The sequence below is a fragment of the Borostomias antarcticus genome, assembly GCF_949987555.1.
Source record: "Borostomias antarcticus genome assembly, chromosome: 25".
Classification (NCBI taxonomy): Eukaryota; Metazoa; Chordata; class Actinopteri; order Stomiiformes; family Stomiidae; genus Borostomias; species Borostomias antarcticus.
This window is the reverse complement of record NC_140258.1, coordinates 1,445,152-1,466,742: the sequence shown is the minus strand read 5'-3', so window position 1 is coordinate 1,466,742 and position 21,591 is coordinate 1,445,152. Positions and strand designations below refer to the sequence as shown.

Genomic DNA, 21,591 nt, shown 5'->3' with positions numbered 1-21,591 from the left:
TCTTTGTGTCTGAGTTTGTCTGTTTTGTCCTCCTTTAAAACAGAAATCCAGTTGTTCTTAAAAGGTACACTTAGTAGGATTTTTTTTTTTTAAAGTATAGTCATACAAAAATAATAGCTCTTAAGTAGGCCTCACTAGAATGTGTGATGGTGTGTTTATCTGCAGAGGCCCCTCAGTCTGGCTGTTTTGTGTTGTTGTTCATTCTTCGGGAGGTTTGTGGGCCTCAACCTGTGGGCTGTGGGGGTGGAGTTGGGGGGTGGGGAGGAGGTACCCCTCAACCTGTCGGCTGTGGGGGTGGAGTTGGGGGGTGGGGAGGGGGTACCCCTCAACCTGTGGGCTGTGGGGGTGGAGTTGGGGGGTGGGGAGGGGTACCCCTCAACCTGTGGGCTGTGGGGGTGGAGTTGGGGGGTGGGGAGGGGTACCCCTCAACCTGTGGGCTGTGGGGGTGGAGTTGGGGGGTGGGGAGGGGGGTGGGGAGGAGGTACCCCTCAACCTGTGGGCTGTGGGGTGGAGTTGGGGGGTGGGGAGGGGTGGAGAGGGGGGTGGGGAGGGGGGGTGGAGTTGGGGGGTGGGGAGGGGTGGAGTTGGGGGGTGGGGGAGGGGTACCCCTCAACCAACAACACGGGTGGTTGAGCCCTCGATACACAAGTAGCCGTATCTGTGGAGAGTGAGATCCAAATGAATCAAAGTGAGAAGCTAAAATAATGGCAGAACCTAAAATACCAAAATATAGTGAAGCAAAATGCTAAATTGACAAAGCTTGTTCAAAAATGAGAGTTAATCTGGGGTTGGCGTTCACCTGCTGGCGAACACTGAAGCAGAGGATGGGGATGAAGATTGACGCAGAGGATGGGGATGAACACTGAAGCAGAGGATGGGGATGAACACTGAAGCAGAGGATGGGGATGAAGATTGAAGCAGAGGATGGGGATGAACACTGAAGCAGAGGATGGGGATGAAGACTGAAGCAGAGGATGGGGATGAAGATTGACGCAGAGTTGACTTGTTTTCTGTTAGACAGTTTACTAGCTAAATGCAGGGGGGTTATACTGTATAGTTAGCTAGCTGGCTAATACTGATTGCAAGCCAGCCAGCTAAGTTAGCTAGTTAGGCTAGCTGGTGTCGTACCAATGTGTAGCCTACTTCCTATATAAATAAATATATAATATATATATAAATATAAATGTATATATTATATATTATAAATATATATAGGCCTATAATAAGATAATGCTAGAAAGTGTCTACCCTCCAGTGTATTTTCCTCGAGCTATCAGATTATATAAATGTGTTTCTCCTGATAGAAAGAGGTTTCCCCTGATAGATCCACCGAGAATGGGAGAGGAAGAACACTAGTCAGGTTTAGTGCTCTCTGGCTTTGTGCTACGGGAGAAAAGCCTACTTGTATTTGTTGATCAATTGAGCTCTTTGGTGGGTAACACTTTACAATAAGGTACACAAAAATGAGTAGTTACTGAGTAACTACTGATGAACCAATGTTTAGTTAATGACTAGTTACTGATTAACTCTGAGATGAGTTAATGAGTTGTTACTGATGGGGACTACTATAGTAGTTACGGAGGAACTTTCTCGCTGACTTGCAGATGTTACGCTGCAGATGTGAAAATCTGTCTGACTTGGCAACCGCAGTCAGGGGAGGAGCAGGGAGGAGGGGTGAGTTTGAATGCTGTGTTTACAAAACACAACTGACAAATCCTACTAATTAAACCTTAAACTAACTTGCCTGGTAAAATAAAGATACATAGTAACCTGATGTGCCAGATGGTTTGCTTCATCTGGGAGCTCTCTGTTGGAAACTGTTGGCAGGCACTTTCAAAAATACTTGGGGCACAATCAATCACGCACTAACTTCTACCCCTCCTCACTGTCCCTAAACCCGCCCAGCGTAGCTTTGTATTTCAAGTTCCTCAGAACCAACGCTGATTGGCGAGATCATTTTCTGATCTATCTATCTATCTATCTATCTATCTATCTATCTATCTATCTATCTATCTATCTATCTATCTATCTATCTATCTATCTATCTATCTATCTACATACATACATCTAATTACAATATTCAACTAGAAAGTACATTTCCTGGAGAAAATGTGAGGTGGGCTAGCTGCTGCAGCTGTATGTAACGGCTACTGCTAAAACTACTATGGACCGGGCAATCTCCATGCACATATTTTTATGTATAATATGTCTGTGGCCACCCCTCCCGAAAATCTAAATTTGTATTTTATTTTTGAATTAAACTAACATGCATATAGTATTACTAGGCTCTGTTAATATATGAATGTCAGAATCTTTCAAAAACTAATAATAAAACACAATATTTTAATCAGGCGCACACATAGGGCACCTCACGCTTTGTGTGGTCCTACACCTTTCCTTCTGAGCGCGTTCAATTTGATGTAGCAAGACACGCCAGCGAGCACACTGCTGCATTCTTGGCGCATGTACAGAATTACAAAAGAAGGATAGGATCGGTAAGTAAATTATTATACAACAATTACCTCTGTTTACAATTAAAATAATTGTTTTCAGCTAACTGCTTTTGATGGGTCAAAATACTAGGCTGGTTAACGTTGCATGCAGCATGTGAGCATGGTTTTTCAGTGCTTAAAGGACAATGCTAGTTTTTGACAACCTGGACCTTATTTACGACATATTATAAGACGTTTGACTCACCGAGATCACTTTGGTGTAGTTCGGAGGCATGTAGAAGAAATTTAAAATCCAGCGCGAGCCAGTATATCCATGTAATGGCGGTGGTCGGGGCACTTAGAATGCAGTTTCTAAAAATCTATTTTCTGCCGCGAAACGGTTGTTTTCATCAATCTGTCTTGATGAATCGCTAGTTGTGCTTACATAGAGCATATAGGCCTGTTGTGGTTTTTCACATGCCTCTGTAATATGATCTTTAGAAACGTCTTTAGACACGAAATAGCTTCCTCACTTGCTCCAGCACGCATGTGCACAGCGTGCTGGAGCAACGATTGCGCGCTGTGCGTATGCGTGCTGGAGCAAGTGAGGAAGCTATTTCATTTCGAAAGACGTTTCTAAAGATCATGGCATGTGAAAAACCACAACAGGCCTCTGTTCTATGTAAGCACAACTAGCGATTCATCAAGACAGATTGATGAAAACAACCGTTTCGCGGCAGAAAATAGATTTTTAGAAACTGCATTCTAAGTGCCCCGACCACCGCCATTACATGGATATACTGGCTCGCGCTGGATTTTACATTTCTTCTACAGGCCTCCGAACTACACCAAAGTGATCTCGGTGAGTCAAACGTCTTATAATATGTCGTAAATAAGGTCCAGGTTGTCAAAAACGAGCATTGTCCTTTAAGTTAATTAAAACTACGTTAAGAACCACAATGAGTGATGAGCGCTTGGGTAATTTGGGGGTATTAAGTGTGGAGTCAAAAACAGCAAAGGCCATAAATCTTGATGCTTTTGTGGATGTGTTTGCAAAAAGACACAACAGGCGAATCAAGCTATACTGAAATAAGCTGCAACTGTATTTTGTTTTCTTTCAGATTTTATTTGAGCTTGTCTGGACTGTTTAACGCAAGCAAGCTACATCAAGGTGTCTTGTAATTGGATTGGAGAGATCATGTGGTTTAGGAAGGTTCAGACACGAGACTGTGTTGTTTTTTCTGCCAATTGTTGGGCTGGAGGAGGGAGGGAGTAGGACACGAGGAGGGAGGCGGGGGAGACAGAGGGAGAGAGTGGGTAGGAGAGGGGGGACACGAGGAGGGAGGCGGGGGAGACAGAGGGAGAGAGTGGGTAGGAGAGGGGGGACACGAGGAGGGAGGGGGGAGACAGAGGGAGAGAGTGGGTAGGAGAGGGGGGACACGAGGAGGGAGGGGGGAGACAGAGGGAGAGAGGGGGTAGGAGAGGGGGGACAGGAGGAGGGAGGGGGGAGACAGGGAGGGTGGGTGGGAGGGGGGGGGAGTGGGTAGGAGGGGGGAGACGGGGAGAGAGTGGGAGTATTTATAGTATCTATAAATACTATAAAAAATCTGAATACATCCGTGCAAGAGCTTAACATCATGCACATTTTAAAGTTTGAATGAAGTTTCTAGCACAAAGTATGAAGAAGTTATAAAGCGGCAAAAAACTGAGGAGAATAATAATAATAAAGAAAGAAAGAAATAGTGGGAATATCACAAGTTGGGCTAGCTTCTACAAGCTAGCCCACCTAATTACAATATTCAATCAAGATGCATCTGATGAGTTACACTTCTGAAAAGGGACACAGTAGGCAACTCACCTCCCAAGCATTAAACCCTTTCAGTTGTATTAGACCAGCTGCACTCTGCCGTAAAGTTGCAGCCCTGCAGCAGGTTCCTGTAGTGTTCTCTGACGTGGTCGTAAAGTGGGGCAAAGGCCTCGCTGGCAGCCAAGCCGGGGAAGGCGAGGGTCTTCTCATTGACCAGCGGCCGCAGCCTCAGTCCCTGGTCGCCGCAGTCGTACAGCGCCAGGAGCAGGTTGGCGGCGTAGGGCATTATGTGGCTGGTGCGGAACGACCTCTGGGCTTGCGAGGCGTAGCTGGTGGCGGTCAGGGGCTCGCCGTCTCTGAAGAAGCCCAGGAGGGTCAGCAGGGGCAGGAGCGTTTCAGCGTGGCCCACCTGGATGGTTACTGCCTCTGTCACGTTAACCTTGGACCTGAGGGGCCGGGAGAGACAGAGAGTCAGGGTTAGCTATGATTTAGGAGCCCATAGTATTATTAGTGGGTCATGTAGTGTCCGGCTACAACCCCTGGGTGGAGCTATGGAGTTGAGGTGTGTCTAGGTGCAGATAAGGCGAGACTGCGCCAGGTGACAGGGGATGCCAGGGAAACCGGATGTCACCCCCGGAAGAGGAGCACAGTGTGTGTATGAGCGGCGCACTGCACATGGAAGACGCGGGCTCTGTGAATGCCTCAACTTCAAGGCTGCCTTGTGCTCAGGGGATGCCTGTACATGACCTTATAGAAAGAACTGCTTTTTAACTAACAAACTTGACCAGAGAATGGAGACAGAGATCGGGCTGGCGTGGTGATGACGAAGATGGTCAATGGCGGACGAGCGTCGGCGGTCGGGCGAGCCAAACGCCGTGTTGGCAAGACGCACCTCTCTTTCTCTCTCCAAATGCTTTCCTACCTATTGGGGATAAGGCTGGCAGGTTGTAAGGGCTACTAATATAATGATTGCCTAGTGATGAAACGGAAGTCCTACTGCAGGTTATCGTCTCCTAGGAAAAGGTAGCCATTATTCTTGGATGAGCTTGAGAGATAGTTAGCAGGACCTACTGCTGTGAGGCACACATTATATGTGGGGACTCGTCTGGGATCAAACCACTGTTGTTAATAGTATACTTAAATTGGGGGGCTCGAGCTATTTGTGAGGTCGAATTCCAAATCCTAGCTAGGTTTGGTCGTTTGCTAGCAAGGCTAGCTAGCCAGGATTGTTTGTAGCATGCTAGCTTTGTAGCATGCTAGCTAGTGCTAGCTACACACAGCTGGAGGGTAATTAGTGTGTAGCTTACAGCTGTTAGCACTTAGCTTAAGTGGCTTGTTAGGTTAGCATTGCTAGTTCTGTTTGGGAACAGTAGCTCAGTTAGCTGGTTGATATTGCATGTGGCTAGATAGTAGCCGTCTGGCCTGCGGGTAGCTAGCTATGGTGCTCGTAGTTCTTCTGTGTTCGGAAGGCACACCGGGTTGTTTCCACCTGCTAAAGAGAGCGCATGCCGTGAGAGTAGCCAGATAGGACTAACTGAGTGTGCATGATATCACATACAGGCTAGCTGTGTGGGGTTCTCCGTTCGCCGAGGAGTTACAGACCAGTGGGAATGAGTGCAGCCTTGTTAGGTGGTTGTTAAGCCTTGCCTATGAGAGGAGAGGCATAATTGAGCTAACAGTTAGCAAGTCTTTTGTAAGGCTGCACGGCACCCACTTGTGGCGCAGCCTTTGACTTGGCGCAGTGTGGTGTCTGGTGGTACACTTTGACTTGGCGCAGTGTGGTGTCTGGTGGTACACTTTGACTTGGCGCAGTGTGGTGTCTGGTGGTACACTTTGACCTGGCGCAGTGTGGTGTCTGGTGGTACACTTTGACCTGGCGCAGTGTGGTGTCTGGTGGTACACTTTGACTTGGCGCAGTGTGGTGTCTGGTGGTACACTTTGACCTGGCGCAGTGTGGTGTCTGGTGGTACACTTTGACCTGGCGCAGTGTGGTGTCTGGTGGTACACTTTGACCTGGCGCAGTGTGGTGTCTGGTGGTACACTGGTGGAATGAGCAGGGTAGCGGTGATTTGGAGAGGTGTCCTCCATGGTTGGCAACCTAGCTGGTGCAGTGTGTCTGATAATGTCTGATAAATTAAGATAGGTTTAATACACCGGACATTTTTTAAAACATGTTTTATTAAAGTAATAAACCACGAGAGGCCGTGTGGTATAGTGATTTTATAACAGCTAGGGGGCGTTGTTAGGCACGACGCGAAGCGGAGTAAAACCCCCCTAGCTGTTATAAAATCACTATAACACACGGCCTCGAGTGGTTTATTGCTTTTATACAACAGTTTTTATACAGCTATTAGTTTAAAATAGACACACAGCAATGTAAAATATTAACATTTATTCAAAACGAAACATCATTCCCTCAATTCCGCCACGCAAAATAGTTCCCCTAACAAATGGGTTGCCAAGCAACAACAACAACTACAATGCATTGGATCAAATGGGAGGCATTGTGTTGCCTCTGGGTATGAAATGCGCTATATAAATAAAGCTTTGATTGATTGATTGATTGAGGCGCATTAATACTGAAAATGGAATGATATACGGTCCCAGGTGTGTGTTACAAAGTATTTTAACACGGCTTCCAGCCAATCAGAATCAAGAACTAGAACTAACCGTTGTATAAGTGATGTTTGTATACAGCTTTACATTTTGAACCAGAATTTACCTGACCCGTCTGGGGCGTCATGTTAAGATGGTCGTCAGTGACCGGGTTGTTCAAGACTACCCTCCAGTGACGCTTGCAAGCGGAATTTTGATGGTATCCCAACCGAGTTCCAGCATGGGAAAAGGGACAGGGGAGGGCGTGCCATGCAAGCGGAATTACGAAGGTATCCCAACAGAGGTCCACATGAGTTTTACCATCAGAAAAGCGACAGGGCAGGGTGACAGGGCAGGGTGACAGGGCAGGGCGTCGGTGCATGCGGATTGAATTCTGCTCAGAGACCGCTACAGACTCGCCAGCAGAAATTCTCCAGCTGTTTAACAACGGTGCCCCTCTAGACACCCCCCAGTAGAAACACTCCAGCGGATTGTCACTCTGATTCCGATGGAGGACCGATATCTGTGTGTTATCTGGGAAAAAGTTGAGTGAAAGGATGAACGTGTGAAGGTTTGGGGTATAGTCCCATAAAATCATCCCCATCGGCGTCTTGAACCCAGATCTCCCAGCTGGGAGACCTATACTTTCACCGCTGCTCAACTTGTGCCGTGGAGATCGGCGGGTTGATTTTGGTGTTCTTCTTTATTTTGGTTTGCTGGGACTACTGCCTCTTGTGGTGCCAACAGAGAAATGCAGGTCAACATTGAACGGAGGGAGGGAGGGAGTGATCACCGGACAAACGCTATCCTAGGCTGCGCTGGCTTACAGTCACGCACAAAAAACAACAGTGCAGTGCTATTGTATAAAAGCAATAACCCACTCGAGGCCGTGCTTTATCGTGGTTATCGGCACGGCTGTGCTGGCTACGGCACTCTAGCTGCGCTCTTGTACCTACGGCCGCAGCACAGCCTGCCAATAACCCCAATAAAGCACTCCCTCTCGTCTTATTGCCTTAATAAACAATTAATAATGTATTTCGCACTTACAAAAGAGTTCCAACATGTTTCAATTGTGAGTATGACTATGATGGCTTTACATGACTGTGCAGATGGGCTAAACACACATAAAAAGAACTTCTGTACAATAGAGCCACTCATGTTTCTCAGCTCTCCAGCCTTGGGTAATGAGAGCACCTCTAATCAGATGCTCTGCAGCTACATGTGTGACATGCTGAGAGCTGTGATGACAGAGCTAACCTACTTAATGCATTGCTGTATGTATGGGTGCAGCGTGACAAATTGCGCTCAACACTCCAGGGCAAAGGTACGCAAACACACACACACACACAAACACAACACACACACACACACACACACACACACACACACACAAATCAGTCCTCTCTGATTGAGTAATAGAAAGTGACCAAGAGTGACCTTACTATATTTACCTACCTCATACCCAAGTCAATATCGAGGTCATTTCCATAAAGAAAGTGACAACTTCCTTAAAGGGGTAGTGTGCTATTTTCGAAATGTAGCCCTATTTGTTGTCTATCTACCTTGAACCTGAAACATAGAGATCATCATTTCACTGATTGTTCCAGTATTGAGCTAGCTGCAGTTTTTATGCAAGCTCTCACTGAGCTACAATGGAAGTCAGTGGGGCACCCTGTAGGGGTAAAAATGAGTTCTGGACAACGGACAGAGTGTAATGTTTTAATATTCAAGATGTCCCAGTGAGAGACAGAGGGCTGGGGTTGTCTGGAATGTCATCAGACAGGTAGCCTGAGTGGCCTGGTTCTCTGATAATCTTTACAATCAGTGGGGTGAAAATGTCAGGTTCCAGTGGTCTATGTCCTGGGGAACGTTACGACATACAACTGAAAATCCAGATTTGTGGGCAGGAAAGGGGGAGTCATACTCTTCTCCATTAAATTGTGGAGCACAGATTGACCTGGGCGCTCTCTCAACTAACCAGCCTCTCAACTGACCAGCCTCTCAACTGACCAGCCTCTCAACTAACCAGCCTCTCAACTGACCAGCCTCTCAACAGACCAGCCTCTCAACTGACCAGCCTCTCAACTGACCAGCCTCTCAACTGACCAGCCTCTCAACTAACCAGCCTTGCTGCAGGCTTCTTGACAAGAAGCCACTCGAGTGTTTCTAACAATCCTTGGATGAATAAACTCTGGTAACAGTAACTGTTTTGCTTCTTAACCAATATTGAATGAGAAATTCTACAACAAACCATAAATGCTTTGAAAAACTATGATGAGCCAATGAATATAGCGGAGGGCTTGGCTTTTCACATAGAGGCGTATGACTTCTGAACGAAACACCACAAAACTTTGTACACATATCACCACGCAAAACAGAGGCTAACCCTCTATTATAGGCCTGATCAAGGTAAATGGGGGTGCAGAGAGAGCTCATTTTCGGTTTAGTCTTAACCACCATGCTGATTTTTCCGAAACTTGGTACAGTGGTACAAGGGCAAGCCTAACGGTCACTGGAGAAATATGAGGCTGTTTGGCCCACAGGGTGGCATTATAACAAGCTAAAATGCTTAAAAGTGGAAAAGCGCAATTGATTGCTGTAGCGCCCCCGGTGGCCGAATGTGGTTTTAACTGCTTGTGTGAGTAGGTCACGGGATGCTCAACAATTGACTAATTGGACATGAAATCACCAGATTAAATTTTGATGTCGCTATACGTGTTTTAGTGCAAAGCCACCCCCATTGTGATTTCATCACATTTTCATTGACATTTCCAATGACCTCATAGTTCAAACGTGGCTACGGCGTGTTGCACTTGTTGCCTTTGATGTGCTGCACTTGATGCTTGTTCCCCATTATCGATGCTTGCAGCTATATTTGTTTAGTGTTTGTTTTTCAAAGGACCTGCTGTTTGAGAGACGAGGGTATGCACATATCTCTTCAACTCAGTGCCCTCATGTGAATATCTAAAGTGCATGCACATTAACTCACTGGGTAACCGACAGCCAGTTCCAGTACCTGTGCTCCTTGGCGGCTCTGTCCAGACGAGTGAAGACATCGTGGAAGAGGGTGCAGCTTGCCTTGCTGTTGATGTCATGACCATAACTCCTCTTCCAGTACTGCTTCAGATCATTTGCATACTCCAAAACCTGTTGTTACAGTTCACATGTTAGCCATTAAGCAGATGCTTGCAGCAGCAATGGGTAAATACCTATCCTAAATATGGCTAAATACTATCAGTATAAGTATTACTACTACTATCTACAGTACTACTATCACAACTAGGTACCTTGCTCAAGGGCACTTCTTGTTTTGTTTACAGCATGACATGGGAATACGTCCTGTGGGCTTTGTGTGACTGTAACCGTGAGAGGCCCTCAGATAGTCATCTCATTGTGTAGAGAAGGTGAACCACCTGGAAGTTAGCTAGGTAGGTCAGCTCACAGCACAGGATACACCTTACTGACTGACTGAGTGGATAGATAGCACCATAGATTCTTATCATGGAGACCTCTGAATGTGAGTCTGGTTACACTTCCCCCAATCCCAGCCTATTAGTTTTTCTCTCTGTAAATCGGAAGGTTGTGTTGATAAAGGATCCTCTTAAAGGACAATGCTCGTTTTTGACAACCTGGACCTTATTTACGACATATTATATAAGACGTTTGACTCACCGAGATCACTTTGGTGTAGTTCGGAGGCCTGTAGAAGAAATTTAAAATCCAGCGCGAGCCAGTATATCCATGTTATGGCGGTGGTGGGGGCAACAGAATGCAGCTTCTAAAAATCTATTTTCTGCCGCGAAACGGTTGTTTTCATCAATCTGTCTTGATGAATCGCTAGTTGTGCTTACATAGAGCATAACTGTTGTGGTTTTCACATGCCATGATCTTTAGAAACGTCTTTCGAAACGAAATAGCTTCCTCACTTGCTCCAGCACGCATGCGCACAGCGCGCAATCGTTGCTCCAGCACGCTGTGCACATGCGTGCTGGAGCAAGTGAGGAAGCTATTTCGTGTCTAAAGACGTTTCTAAAGATCATATTACAGAGGCATGTGAAATACCACAACAGGCCTATACTCTCTATGTAAGCACAACTAGCTTACATCAATCAAGACAGATTGATGAAAACAACCGTTTCGCGGCAGAAAATAGATTTTTAGAAGCTGCATTCTCATTGCCCCCACCACCGCCATTTCATGGATATACTGGCTCGCGCTGGATTTTAAATTTCTTCTACATGCCTCCGAACTACACCAAAGTGATCTCAGTGAGTCAAACGTCTTATAATATGTCGTAAATAAGGTCCAGGTTGTCAAAAACGAGCATTGTCCTTTAAGCTTTGATTAACTAGTTTTCAAATGTATAATCAACATCAACATAACTGCTTGAATAATTACCTTGTTCTATATTTAGAATGTTTAATTAAGTAGAGCCAGCGGTGGCATTCTGTTAGCTATGTGGTGGTATACAGTTAGGTCGACAGTACCTGTGGTAGTATAGAGTTACAGTTAGCTAGACAGTACCTGTGATGGTATACACTTAGCTAGACAGTACCTGTGATGGTATACACTTAGCTAGGCAGTACCTGTGATGGAATACACTTAGCTAGGCAGTACCTGTGATGGTATACACTTAGCTAGACAGTACCTGTGATGGAATACACTTAGCTAGGCAGTACCTGTGATGGTATACACTTAGCTAGACAGTACCTGTGATGGAATACACTTAGCTAGACAGTACCTGTGATGGAATACACTTAGCTAGGCAGTACCTGTGATGGAATACACTTAGCTAGGCAGTACCTGTGATGGAATACACTTAGCTAGACAGTACCTGTGATGGAATACACTTAGCTAGACAGTACCTGTGATGGTATACACTTAGCTAGACAGTACCTGTGCATCCACCTCATCAAAGAGCTGACACCAGGGGGAGTTCTCTGTCTTGATGGCAAACTCATAGGCACACAAGTAAAATGCAGCCTCAGCCATATCTGAAAGGGGGAAAGGTGACAGAAAGGCGATTATAGGAGAGTTTCTCAAGTTTTAAAGCCATATGATTTCCACAGATGACAACTTCAAGGTTTATTCATGTCACTTCCAAGCTTTTTGACCTCTATTTTCGCTCAGCCTACATAAAACAATCAATGGACCTCATTCCTGAATGCAGTTGAGAAAAAGTCGCACTGAAATGAAAAAAGCATTCTGTCCCATTTTGGTTCACATAATTGGTCATAGTGTTCACCTATTCAACGATGTATGCCAAACAATTTACAAAATTCTACTTTTGTTGTAATCTTATATCAAAGTATATAATTTCTTACTTCCTGGAAAACGATAGGTCACGTGCAATGACGACAACAGGTACTTTAGATTTTAGGCCAATAATCTCACGACATCCACCCGTCAATCAACGCTATCCTTCTATCGAATCTGTCTAAAGTTCTTAAAACCCGTCCACTTGTCAATGTTCCAATCAAATTCCTCTAAACACATGTCCCACCCTCATAGCTTGTTTGCGTCGGAAATACATCAAACTAAGGAAGCTAGATGATCTCAAACGTCCGTTTCAGTGCGACTTTAAGAAGAAATTTCTTCTTAACTCCACTCCAATTCTGACATTCCTGAATGGTTTCTTATCTCGTATTTGTTCTTATCTAAGAACAGGATTTAAGAACGTGGAAATGCAGTCGTAGGTAGGCCAGATTGGAGTGTGCCCGTTCACAAGGGCTGAATTTATGAGAAATCCGAGGTGATTGCGTTCACATCAATTCTACAGACATCCTAGGCTTGAAAAAATAATAATAATAATAAATACGAGAATATTTGTATCATTTCCAATTACGTTTCACATTTATAGTCATGATTCTACGAGGCATCGTGGTGTCCTACAATAAATAAAAGCACTACACAAACACTGCAAATGACAGTGAATGAATAAATAAGCACTAAACTCAGTATATACTATACTATACCACTATACTCATGGTGCGTTCCAGGCAACTGTCAGGCCAAAATGTGTCCAGGGGTCCTAATACATCCATGAATAATTAATAAATAAATAAAACGTCGAATTTGCACGTGACCTTGAACATCAATCATGTAAATTGGGAACGTCTCAACTTTTTCTCAACTTTTTCCAATGGTGCTCATTCCTGAACATTTTCTTAAGTGTCTTCTTAAATGTCTTCTTGCGAGCTTCGTAAGACCAACCCTAAGAAAGATCCCTGCCGGATTCATGAACGGGAGGAAATGTGTTCTTAAACCGCCAAAGTGTTCTCAGCTGTGCTCCCCTTCTTAAGTTGAATGCGCGTTCTCGTACACATGAATGTGCATACATAAACGCCCCGCCCGCTCCTTACTACAGGGTCGTGTGCACACAGAACACCCCGCCAGCTCCTTCCTACAGGGTCGTGTGCACACAGAACACCCCGCCCGCTCCTTCCTACAGGGTCGTGTGCACACAGAACACCCCGCCAGCTCCTTCCTACAGGGTCGTGTGCACACAGAACACCCCGCCAGCTCCTTCCTACAGGGTCGTGTGCACACAGAACACCCCGCCAGCTCCTTCCTACAGGGTCGTGTGCACACAGAACACCCAGACAGCGCGGAATAGTTGAGACGTTCCCAATTGACATGATTGATGTTCAAGGTCACGTGCAAATTCAACGTTTTATTCGTCACATGCAACATACCAGTAAAATGAGCAGTGAGATGTTTCTCCGCTGGCTCTTATAACGTGCACACTAAGCTTAAGCAAGGTGAAAAAAACAATACAAAATAAAACAAGATGGTATATATGGACTTTTAATACAAAATGCAAAATATATAACCTACATGAAAGGGATGGGATGTGCTGAGAGCAGATTGAATTGTAGTTTAGTTAAATGCATGAGTAGGCTACTTATGGATCTTGATAGGCCCTATATCTATATTATGTAGGACCATATGATATGTTTTAGTTATGGATAGTTATGGATATTCACATGTTTATTTACAGAATGTAGATGTGTCCATTCTGAGGACTATGGAATATAAGGTGCTGTTGTGCTGAGTCTGAGTATAGCGACTGAGTTTAGAGCTTGTTTATTTTTCAAGCCTAGGATGTCTGTAGAATTGATGTGAACGCAATCACCTCGGATTTGTCATAAATTCAGCCCTTGCGAACGGGCGCACTCCAATCTGGCCTACCTACGACTGCATTTCCACGTTCTTAAATCCTGTTCTTAGATAAGAACAAATCCCAGACAAGAAACCATTCAGGAATGCCAGAATTGTCCCGGGAATTTCGTAAGTGGAGTTAAGAAGAAAGTTCTTCTTAACTTCTTCTTAACTGCGTTCAGGAATGAGGTCCAATGTGCTTATTTTATCACCAACTTGTTGCATTTTCAGCCACAAATGAGGAAAACAGCTCCATCTAGTGTCAACACCTTTTTTCAGCAATTCTGAGCACTGTTGTAACAAAATACATTTGTGGTTTGATTATTAGATCAGATTGGAGGACTACTGTTGTTGTTGGCCCACCAGTCCAGTACATGACTGATTAGTCCAGTCCTCCATGTACTGAACATGATATAGATTGAAAGCTACTACGGAAGATATCTCTAGAATTTACCCACAACATTAGAAGAGAGACAAAACACAGCAGCACACATACTGTATAACTGTTAACGCAGCCCACACTGATACTGACCTGGAGTGATGTCACTGTAAGAAACATCGAGGCGGTCTGCTATTTTTTCCTGGACCCTCCGCATCTCTGGCCCAGTCAGAAACTTGTCCAGCTCAGACATGGCGGACGGGTTGTCCGCAACTGCCTTCACAAACCTGGTACACTGGTCAAAGAACCTCATCAGAGTATCGCTCACCTCGTAGTCAAACTCTTGATCTATAGAGGATATTGAAAGAAGAACAATACTACACAGTGAAACCTGTCGTCCCCAACCCATGATGCATGTAGTCAGCATGTACAAATGAAATCAAATTTTATTTGTATAGCGCATTTCAAACACAGAGGCAACACAATGCGCTTTACAGAGAGGGAGCTAGGGGAGAATGTACATGATGATCCTATACCCTCACTTTCCAGAAGCAAAAATGCTAGATGTCCAGCGACAGTTCATTTTTTGGTCAAACAATATTTTGCCGAGTGACACCTTTCAAGAAGCATCAATTGGCTTTAGTTGTCATTCAAAAGAGCAACAGGGATTGACAGACTAATATAACGTTTGACCAGTGTGTTACTGTACATTCGCCCTGTTTTCTTGCCCAGTGTTTGTTCTGTTTGGAGTTTATTATTGAGTCTCCTAGAGGCACAAACAGACCAGGCAGCTGGTAGGACCAACAGTCCCTATGAATATGAATATGAAACAAGCACCAAAAGAGCCACTAAGCAGCTCAAGCTCTGAACTATGTGGATTTAGAACGTTGAGAGGGTCCTGAGTACTATATAAATATATACAATTACTATATCATTATATATATATATATATATATATATATAAATAAATAAAAATACAGGACCTAAGGGGGGTCTTTATTCTGCCACACACTGATCACACACATTACATATACTGAGCAGTGACATGGCACAACACACACATGCAACTTTCAGGGACCGCTGGTGGAAATTGTTCCCTACATTTGTAACTGATTCAAACTGGGTTCTCGTGAGTCCTAAAGTACTGTAGGTAGCAGGTCGTTTGTTAAACTCACTCCTCAGTATAAATACTGCCCACCCGCGCCAATGAAGAGATAGCTTTTCACCGGCGCAGCTTGTTAAAACGGTGTCTGTTGTGTGGGAGACCAGGGTTCGATTCCCACCCAGGGCATGCCGAAACTAATGGGTAACACATTTATCCCATCCCAAACTGTCCTCCTCCAGGGGCAGCCATTGTTCATGGCGCCCGGGGACCAAGTGCTTAGTCCAGGTCCTGGTCAGGCATCGGACTGAAGAGCACCGGCTGTTTTTCGTATTGGGAGGAAACCCTTGCGAACATGGCGAGAACATTCAAAATCTGTACAGAAAGACCTGGAGACCTTGCTGTGAAGTGACAGTACAATTGCAGACCTTGCAATCCCCATCTGGGGACACCAGCTTTTTATGTAGCCCTACAAAGCAAAATGTACTAGGCAATGGGAAAACGAAATGTGGCGAGCGCCCCCAAGTGGTGAGCTCTGGTACATGTGACCCCATCTCCTTACCTTCAATTTTCCATAGCGTTGTCAATCCTCCCTTGAAAGCAAGAGTGCTGTTCACACATCTGTGCTTTGAGCTGGTCATAAACTTAATGGAACCACCTCGAAGCTTTTCCTCGGACATCAATAAGGGGAATAACTTTGACAGCCTAACTGCCAGATGTCTGTGGTCATCGACACCTTTCTGAACCAGCCGACCGTCCATTTCGTCCGTATACCACATTTCCCATTTGTTTTTTATTTCCCGAAGCCAGTCCTCTTGGCCACTCGCTCCGTCCACTACAAGATTGTAGAGTTGCCGCATCTTCTTGACATTTTTTGTAGTTGGATATCTTGTGCCATGCCTTATGATAGCGGTCAGATGAATTTCGCGACATTCTGCAGATACGGGCTGTAAGGGAGACTGAACAGCGAGTATGTCCTCTATTAAGTATGGATTCACCTCTTCATACCTGCCTTTGGTGCTGAAATAGTTGGCAATCGCTGGTATGTTTGGATTTGTAGTCTGGCGGACATTACGCAGTGGACAGCACAGAAAGTAACTAAAAAGGAAATGAGCGACAATGACTTTAAAATGAATAGTAAACATCATAATTTTGGCCCGAAACTCAAACCCTACTTCGACATTATTGCAAAGAGTAGGCTATGGAATGCCAAGAGGGGACACTTTTGTCATTTTTGGCACCCGCCTGAAGAGGGTGCTCATGAAGCGTCTCCGCCATTATGGACTGTCATCTGTTGCCGAATTCATCCAATCTGCGGCCTCATTTATCATTGATGTACGCATTTTTTTACACGGTCCTTCCGCGATTTCTGGCGTACCCCCCCCCCCCCACAGCGCAACCAAAAAGGGCGGATATTTAGTCGCCTTTTTACCATGGATGTATTATATAAACTGGATACAGCCACTCCATTCACTGGCCGCTATCAACAATGAAGCCCTATTGAACCGCGCCATCTTGGCAAAATTTGTAGTCATTTGACTATTTCCGGTTTCTTTTGACTTGCGCAGTTGTGCTTTTCTGGCCTTCCGGTTACTTTTGACTTGCGCAGTTGAGCTTCTCTGGCCGACGCGCGTCCACGAAAAAGTTCACATTTTTTAATGAAAATGACCACAAGACAACCTCCTGTGCATAGTTGAAATGGTAGTGGGATACGGTGATAAACTGGAGTGATCATTTGACAGCAATTATTAGCCTTTTCCAGGAATGGACAGAAATGGGATATTTTTAGAATAACAGGAATTTATTCACATACAATGTAAAGGAGTTGATGTGTAGCATGAAGATGAAACGATACACTGAGTTTGGGTGTTTTCAGTCAACGTTGGCGTTGACCGCTTCCAGCTATCGAATGGCCGACTGGTGTAAGATGGATAGCCTAACGTTAGAGAGATAAATGTAGGCTATGGTTATGTTAATAAAGCTAACAATGATGTTACATTACATTACATTACATTAGTCATTTAGCAGACGCTTTTATCCAAAGCGACTAACAATAATTGCATTTAACGTAGGAAGAGCCAATGTACTACTACTTGCCAGAACTCACAAGTGCATCTTCCTTCTAAAACAAACAAGTGACTAAGAGCATAATCTAGTGCTGAAGCAAAGTGCAAGAATCACAATCTAAAGTACAGTGCAATATAATATAATAAGTGCTTAGGTGGGAGGATTGTTGTAGTACTTCTTGAAGAGATGAGTTTTGAGCCTGCGACGAAAGATGGGCAGCGACTCTGCTGTCCTGACATAAGTGGGCAGCTCATTCCACCACTGCGGGGCCAGGACAGAGAAGAGCCGTGACCGTGTCGATCGACCGCAGGAGCCTCGGAGTGACGGGGCAACCAGTCGCCCTGAGGTAGCAGAGCGTAGTGGTCGGGAGGGGATGTAGGGTTTGACCATGGCCTGGAGGTAGGAGGGGGCTGTTCCTTTCATTGCCCTGTAGGTTAGCGCCAGAGTTTTAAACTGGATGCGAGCCGCTACAGGGAGCCAGTGTAGGGAACGGAGAAGGGAAGTTGTGTGGGAGAACTTGGGGTGGTTGAACACCAGGCGAGCAGCAGCTTTCTGGACAAGTTCCAGAGGTTTAATGGCTGACGCCGGTGCCCCCGCGAGGAGGGAGTTGCAGTAGTCCAGGCGGGAGATGACCAGGGCCTGGATGAGTACCTGCGCCGTTTCATTAGTGAGGAAAGGGCGAATCCTCCTGATGTTGTAGAGCATGAATCTGCAGGAACGTGTGACGGATGTGACATGTGAGGAAAATGACAGTTGGTAATCCAGGGTCACACCCAGATTCCTCGCAGTCCGAGTCGGGGTCACCACTGTGTCTTCAATGGTGATGGCCAGGTCCCGGTGCGGACAGCCCTTCCCCGGGAGGAACAACAGCTCAGTCTTGTCCAGATTGAGCTTGAGGTGATGTGTCGTCATCCACTCCGAAATGTCAGCCAAGCACCCAGCTATGCGTGTCTCCACTTCTGTATCAGAAGGGGGAAATGACAGAACCAGTTGGGTGTCATCGGCATAGCAGTGATAGGAGAAGCCATGCGAGCGAATGACAGAGCCCAGAGATGTAGTGTAGAGGGAAAACAGGAGAGGACCCAGGACAGACCCTTGTGGAACCCCCGTAGTCAGACTACGCGATTCCGACGTCGACCCTCTCCATGTCACCTGGTAGGAGCGGCCCGTCAGGTAGGATGCAAACAGGGAGTGTGCAGAGCCATCGATGCCTTTCTCCTCGAGGGTGGAGAGGAGGATCTGGTGGTCTACCGTATCAAATGCTGCTGACAGGTCTAGGAGTATCAGGACAGAGGAGAGAGAGTTCGCTCTAGCGGCATGGAGTGACTCTGTTACTGCAAGGAGGGCGGTCTCTGTCGAGTGGCCAGCCTTGAACCCGGATTGGTGGGGATCTAGGAGGTCGTTCTGGTGGAGGTACGAAGACAGTTGGTTAAAGATAGCACGTTCAAGTGTTTTGGATAGAAAGGATAGAAGGGAAACCGGTCTGTAGTTTTTGACATCAGATGGGTCGAGAGATGGTTTCTTTAGGAGGGGGGTGACTCTGGCAGTCTTGAAAGCAGAGGGAAAACATCCTGAAACAAGAGATGCATTGATGAGGTGGGTTAGGAAGGGAAGGAGTTCGGGTGCAACAGACTGAAGGAGAGTCGAGGGAACAGGGTCTAGGGAGCACGTGGTGGGGCGGTTAGATGTTACAAGGTTGAGGGCCTCGTTGGGGGAGAGGGGAGAAAAGTGGGATAAGGTGGGGCGTGGAGAGGAGGGGGGGAGCAGGGAGTGGAGAGAGGGTGGGGATGGGGGGGTGAGTTTCGTGCATGGAGCGTTGACCGGGGGAGGGGGGAAAGAGGATCTGATATCGTTAACTTTCTTGTCAAAGAAGTTGGCGAAATCATCAGGGAGAAGGGAGGAGTTGGGAGTAGGAGGTGGGGGCTGGAGTAGTGAAGAGAAGGTTTCAAAGAGTTTTTTAGGATTGGAAGCAGAGGTTAAGATTTTAGAGCGGAAGAAAGCAGCTTTAGCAGCAGACAGAGAGGAGGAGAATGTGGAAAGAAGAGATTGGAAATTAAGAAGGTCCTCTGGGAGCTTGCCTTTCCTCCATTTGCGCTCAGCTATTCTCAGGCTCCGTCTATCAGTACGCACTGAGTCCGACAGCCATGGGGCAGGTGGAGTTGGGCGTGCAGGCCTGGAGGTGAGGGGACAGAGATTGTCCAGAGAAGAGGAAAGAGTAGAGAGGAGAAGATCAGTGGCAGTATCAGAGGGTAGGAGAGAGAAGGATTCAGGGGCGGGGAGGGCGGAGGTGACAGTAGAGGAAAGGTCAGTAGGGGAGAGCGAGCGGAGATGGCTACGGGCGGTAACCATGTGGGTAGGAGGAGGAGTTACAGGGGAAGAGGGGATGGAGAGGGAGTAGGACATGAAATAGTGGTCAGAGAGATGGAGGGGAGTGACAGAGAGGTTAGGGGTGGAACAGTGTCTAGTGAAGATGAGATCCAGCTGGTTGCCGGCTTTGTGAGTGGGAGGAGAAGAAGAGAGGTGAAGATCGAAGGAGGAGAGGAAGGAGAGGAAAGGTTCCAATTTCTCACTCTGGATGTTGAAGTCCCCGAGAAGGATGAGTGCGGACCCATCATCTGGGAAGTGCGAAACTAGTGTATCGAGCTCCTCTAGGAATTCACCAAGAGGACCTGGTGGGCGATACACAACAGCAATGGTGAGCTTGATTGGATACATGACAGAGACAGCATGGAATTCAAAAGAGGGAGGGGAGAACTGTGGGATGGAGACGAGTGAGTATTTCCATGTTGGGGAAATGAGCAGGCCAGTACCACCACCTCGCAGCTCTGGGAGTGTGGGAGAAAGAATACACATCTGACAGGGCTGCGGGTGTGGCAGTGTTCTCTGGTGTGATCCATGTCTCGGTGAGAGCAAGGAAGCTGAGGGAGAGCAAGGATGCATAGCCTGAGATAAACTCAGCTTTGGGCACCGCCGACTGGCAATTCCAAAGTCCCCCTGTCACCACTTGCTCTCTATGAGTTGAGACAGTCGGATAGATGAGGTTAGAGGGGTTACGGAGTCTGGGGGTGACCCAGTGTCTGCGTGACCCCCGGAGAGGGAACACAACAGGAATAGGATGCAAACACATAATGGTAACAAAACAGGTACTGAGGTAAATGTAGACGTACTACCTTCCTGACAGTCTTACTTGACAAAGTCGCTCTTGAATAAGTCGCCCGGTGCCTTTGGCCGCCCTAGCCTTCGGTCGCACGCCGGAGGGAGCTGTCGCCTTCCCGCTGTCGCCGTCTAAGCCGTCAATGCTTAAGGCCTGTCACTGCTGATTGCTAATCGTCTGCCAGGAGAGTAGGCCACTCCCACAGCCCACTCAACAGGGCAATTAGTCTAGCTCAGGCCGAAACTAACTCTCACAATAACCTTGAATAACAAAGCAGTTTCACCACAACACTGATGACTTAGCACTAGCCAGTAGAGAAACCAAAATATACTTATGTTTCTAGTTCAGTCTAGTAGCTCCAAGTTCCTTCCAGGGGTTAATGCAATCTGGGGAACACTTGGCCCTGTGCTGTTTATAAATCCTCACTTCAGCAGGCCACTCCCACAGCCCACTCAACAGGGCAATTAGTCTAGCTCAGGCCGAAACTAACTCTCACAATAACCTTGAATAACAAAGCAGTTTCACCACAACACTGATGACTTAGCACTAGCCAGTAGAGAAACCAAAATATACTTATGTTTCTAGTTCAGTCTAGTAGCTCCAAGTTCCTTCCAGGGGTTAATGCAATCTGGGGAACACTTGGCCCTGTGCTGTTTATAAATCCTCACTTCAGCAGGCCACTCCCACAGCCCACTCAACAGGGCAATTAGTCTAGCTCAGGCCGAAACTAACTCTCACAATAACCTTGAATAACAAAGCAGTTTCACCACAACACTGATGACTTAGCACTAGCCAGTAGAGAAACCAAAATATACTTATGTTTCTAGTTCAGTCTAGTAGCTCCAAGTTCCTTCCAGGGGTTAATGCAATCTGGGGAACACTTGGCCCTGTGCT

General features: G+C 46.2%; 1 protein-coding gene across 3 annotated transcripts; it reads right to left on the bottom strand.

The window, feature by feature from the left end:
- Positions 1-243: 243 nt before the first annotated feature.
- minpp1a (multiple inositol-polyphosphate phosphatase 1a) lies at positions 244-16,652 on the bottom strand. Of its 3 annotated transcripts, XR_014631028.1 has the most exons (7): positions 16,039-16,652; positions 14,528-14,722; positions 11,731-11,828; positions 9,851-9,981; positions 4,291-4,685; positions 494-658; positions 244-279 (listed from the first exon to the last, which is right to left on the bottom strand). XR_014631028.1 is itself a non-coding variant. In XM_084458815.1 (6 exons), exons 1-5 carry the CDS (start codon positions 16,622-16,624, stop codon positions 4,301-4,303), a joined length of 1,395 nt encoding a protein of 464 aa, XP_084314941.1. In that variant the 5' UTR covers positions 16,625-16,652; the 3' UTR covers positions 928-937; positions 4,291-4,300. The 3 variants fall into 3 exon arrangements, 2 of the variants coding, with proteins under 2 accessions (XP_084314941.1, XP_084314940.1); XM_084458815.1 differs by lacking the exons at positions 244-279; positions 494-658 and adding an exon at positions 928-937; XM_084458814.1 differs by lacking the exons at positions 244-279; positions 494-658 and adding an exon at positions 3,573-3,688.
- Positions 16,653-21,591: the final 4,939 nt, after the last annotated feature.

Coding starts and splice junctions, on each gene's coding strand:
- minpp1a (XM_084458815.1), bottom strand. CDS start 16,624: ATGATGTTTACTATTCATTTTAAAGTCATTGTCGCTCATTTCCTTTTT. Junction 11,829..14,527: donor TTACAGTGACATCACTCCAG/GTCAGTATCAGT, acceptor TCCCCCTTTCAG/ATATGGCTGAGGCTGCATTT. Junction 4,686..9,850: donor AGAGCCGCCAAGGAGCACAG/GTACTGGAACTG, acceptor CCGGCCCCTCAG/GTCCAAGGTTAACGTGACAG.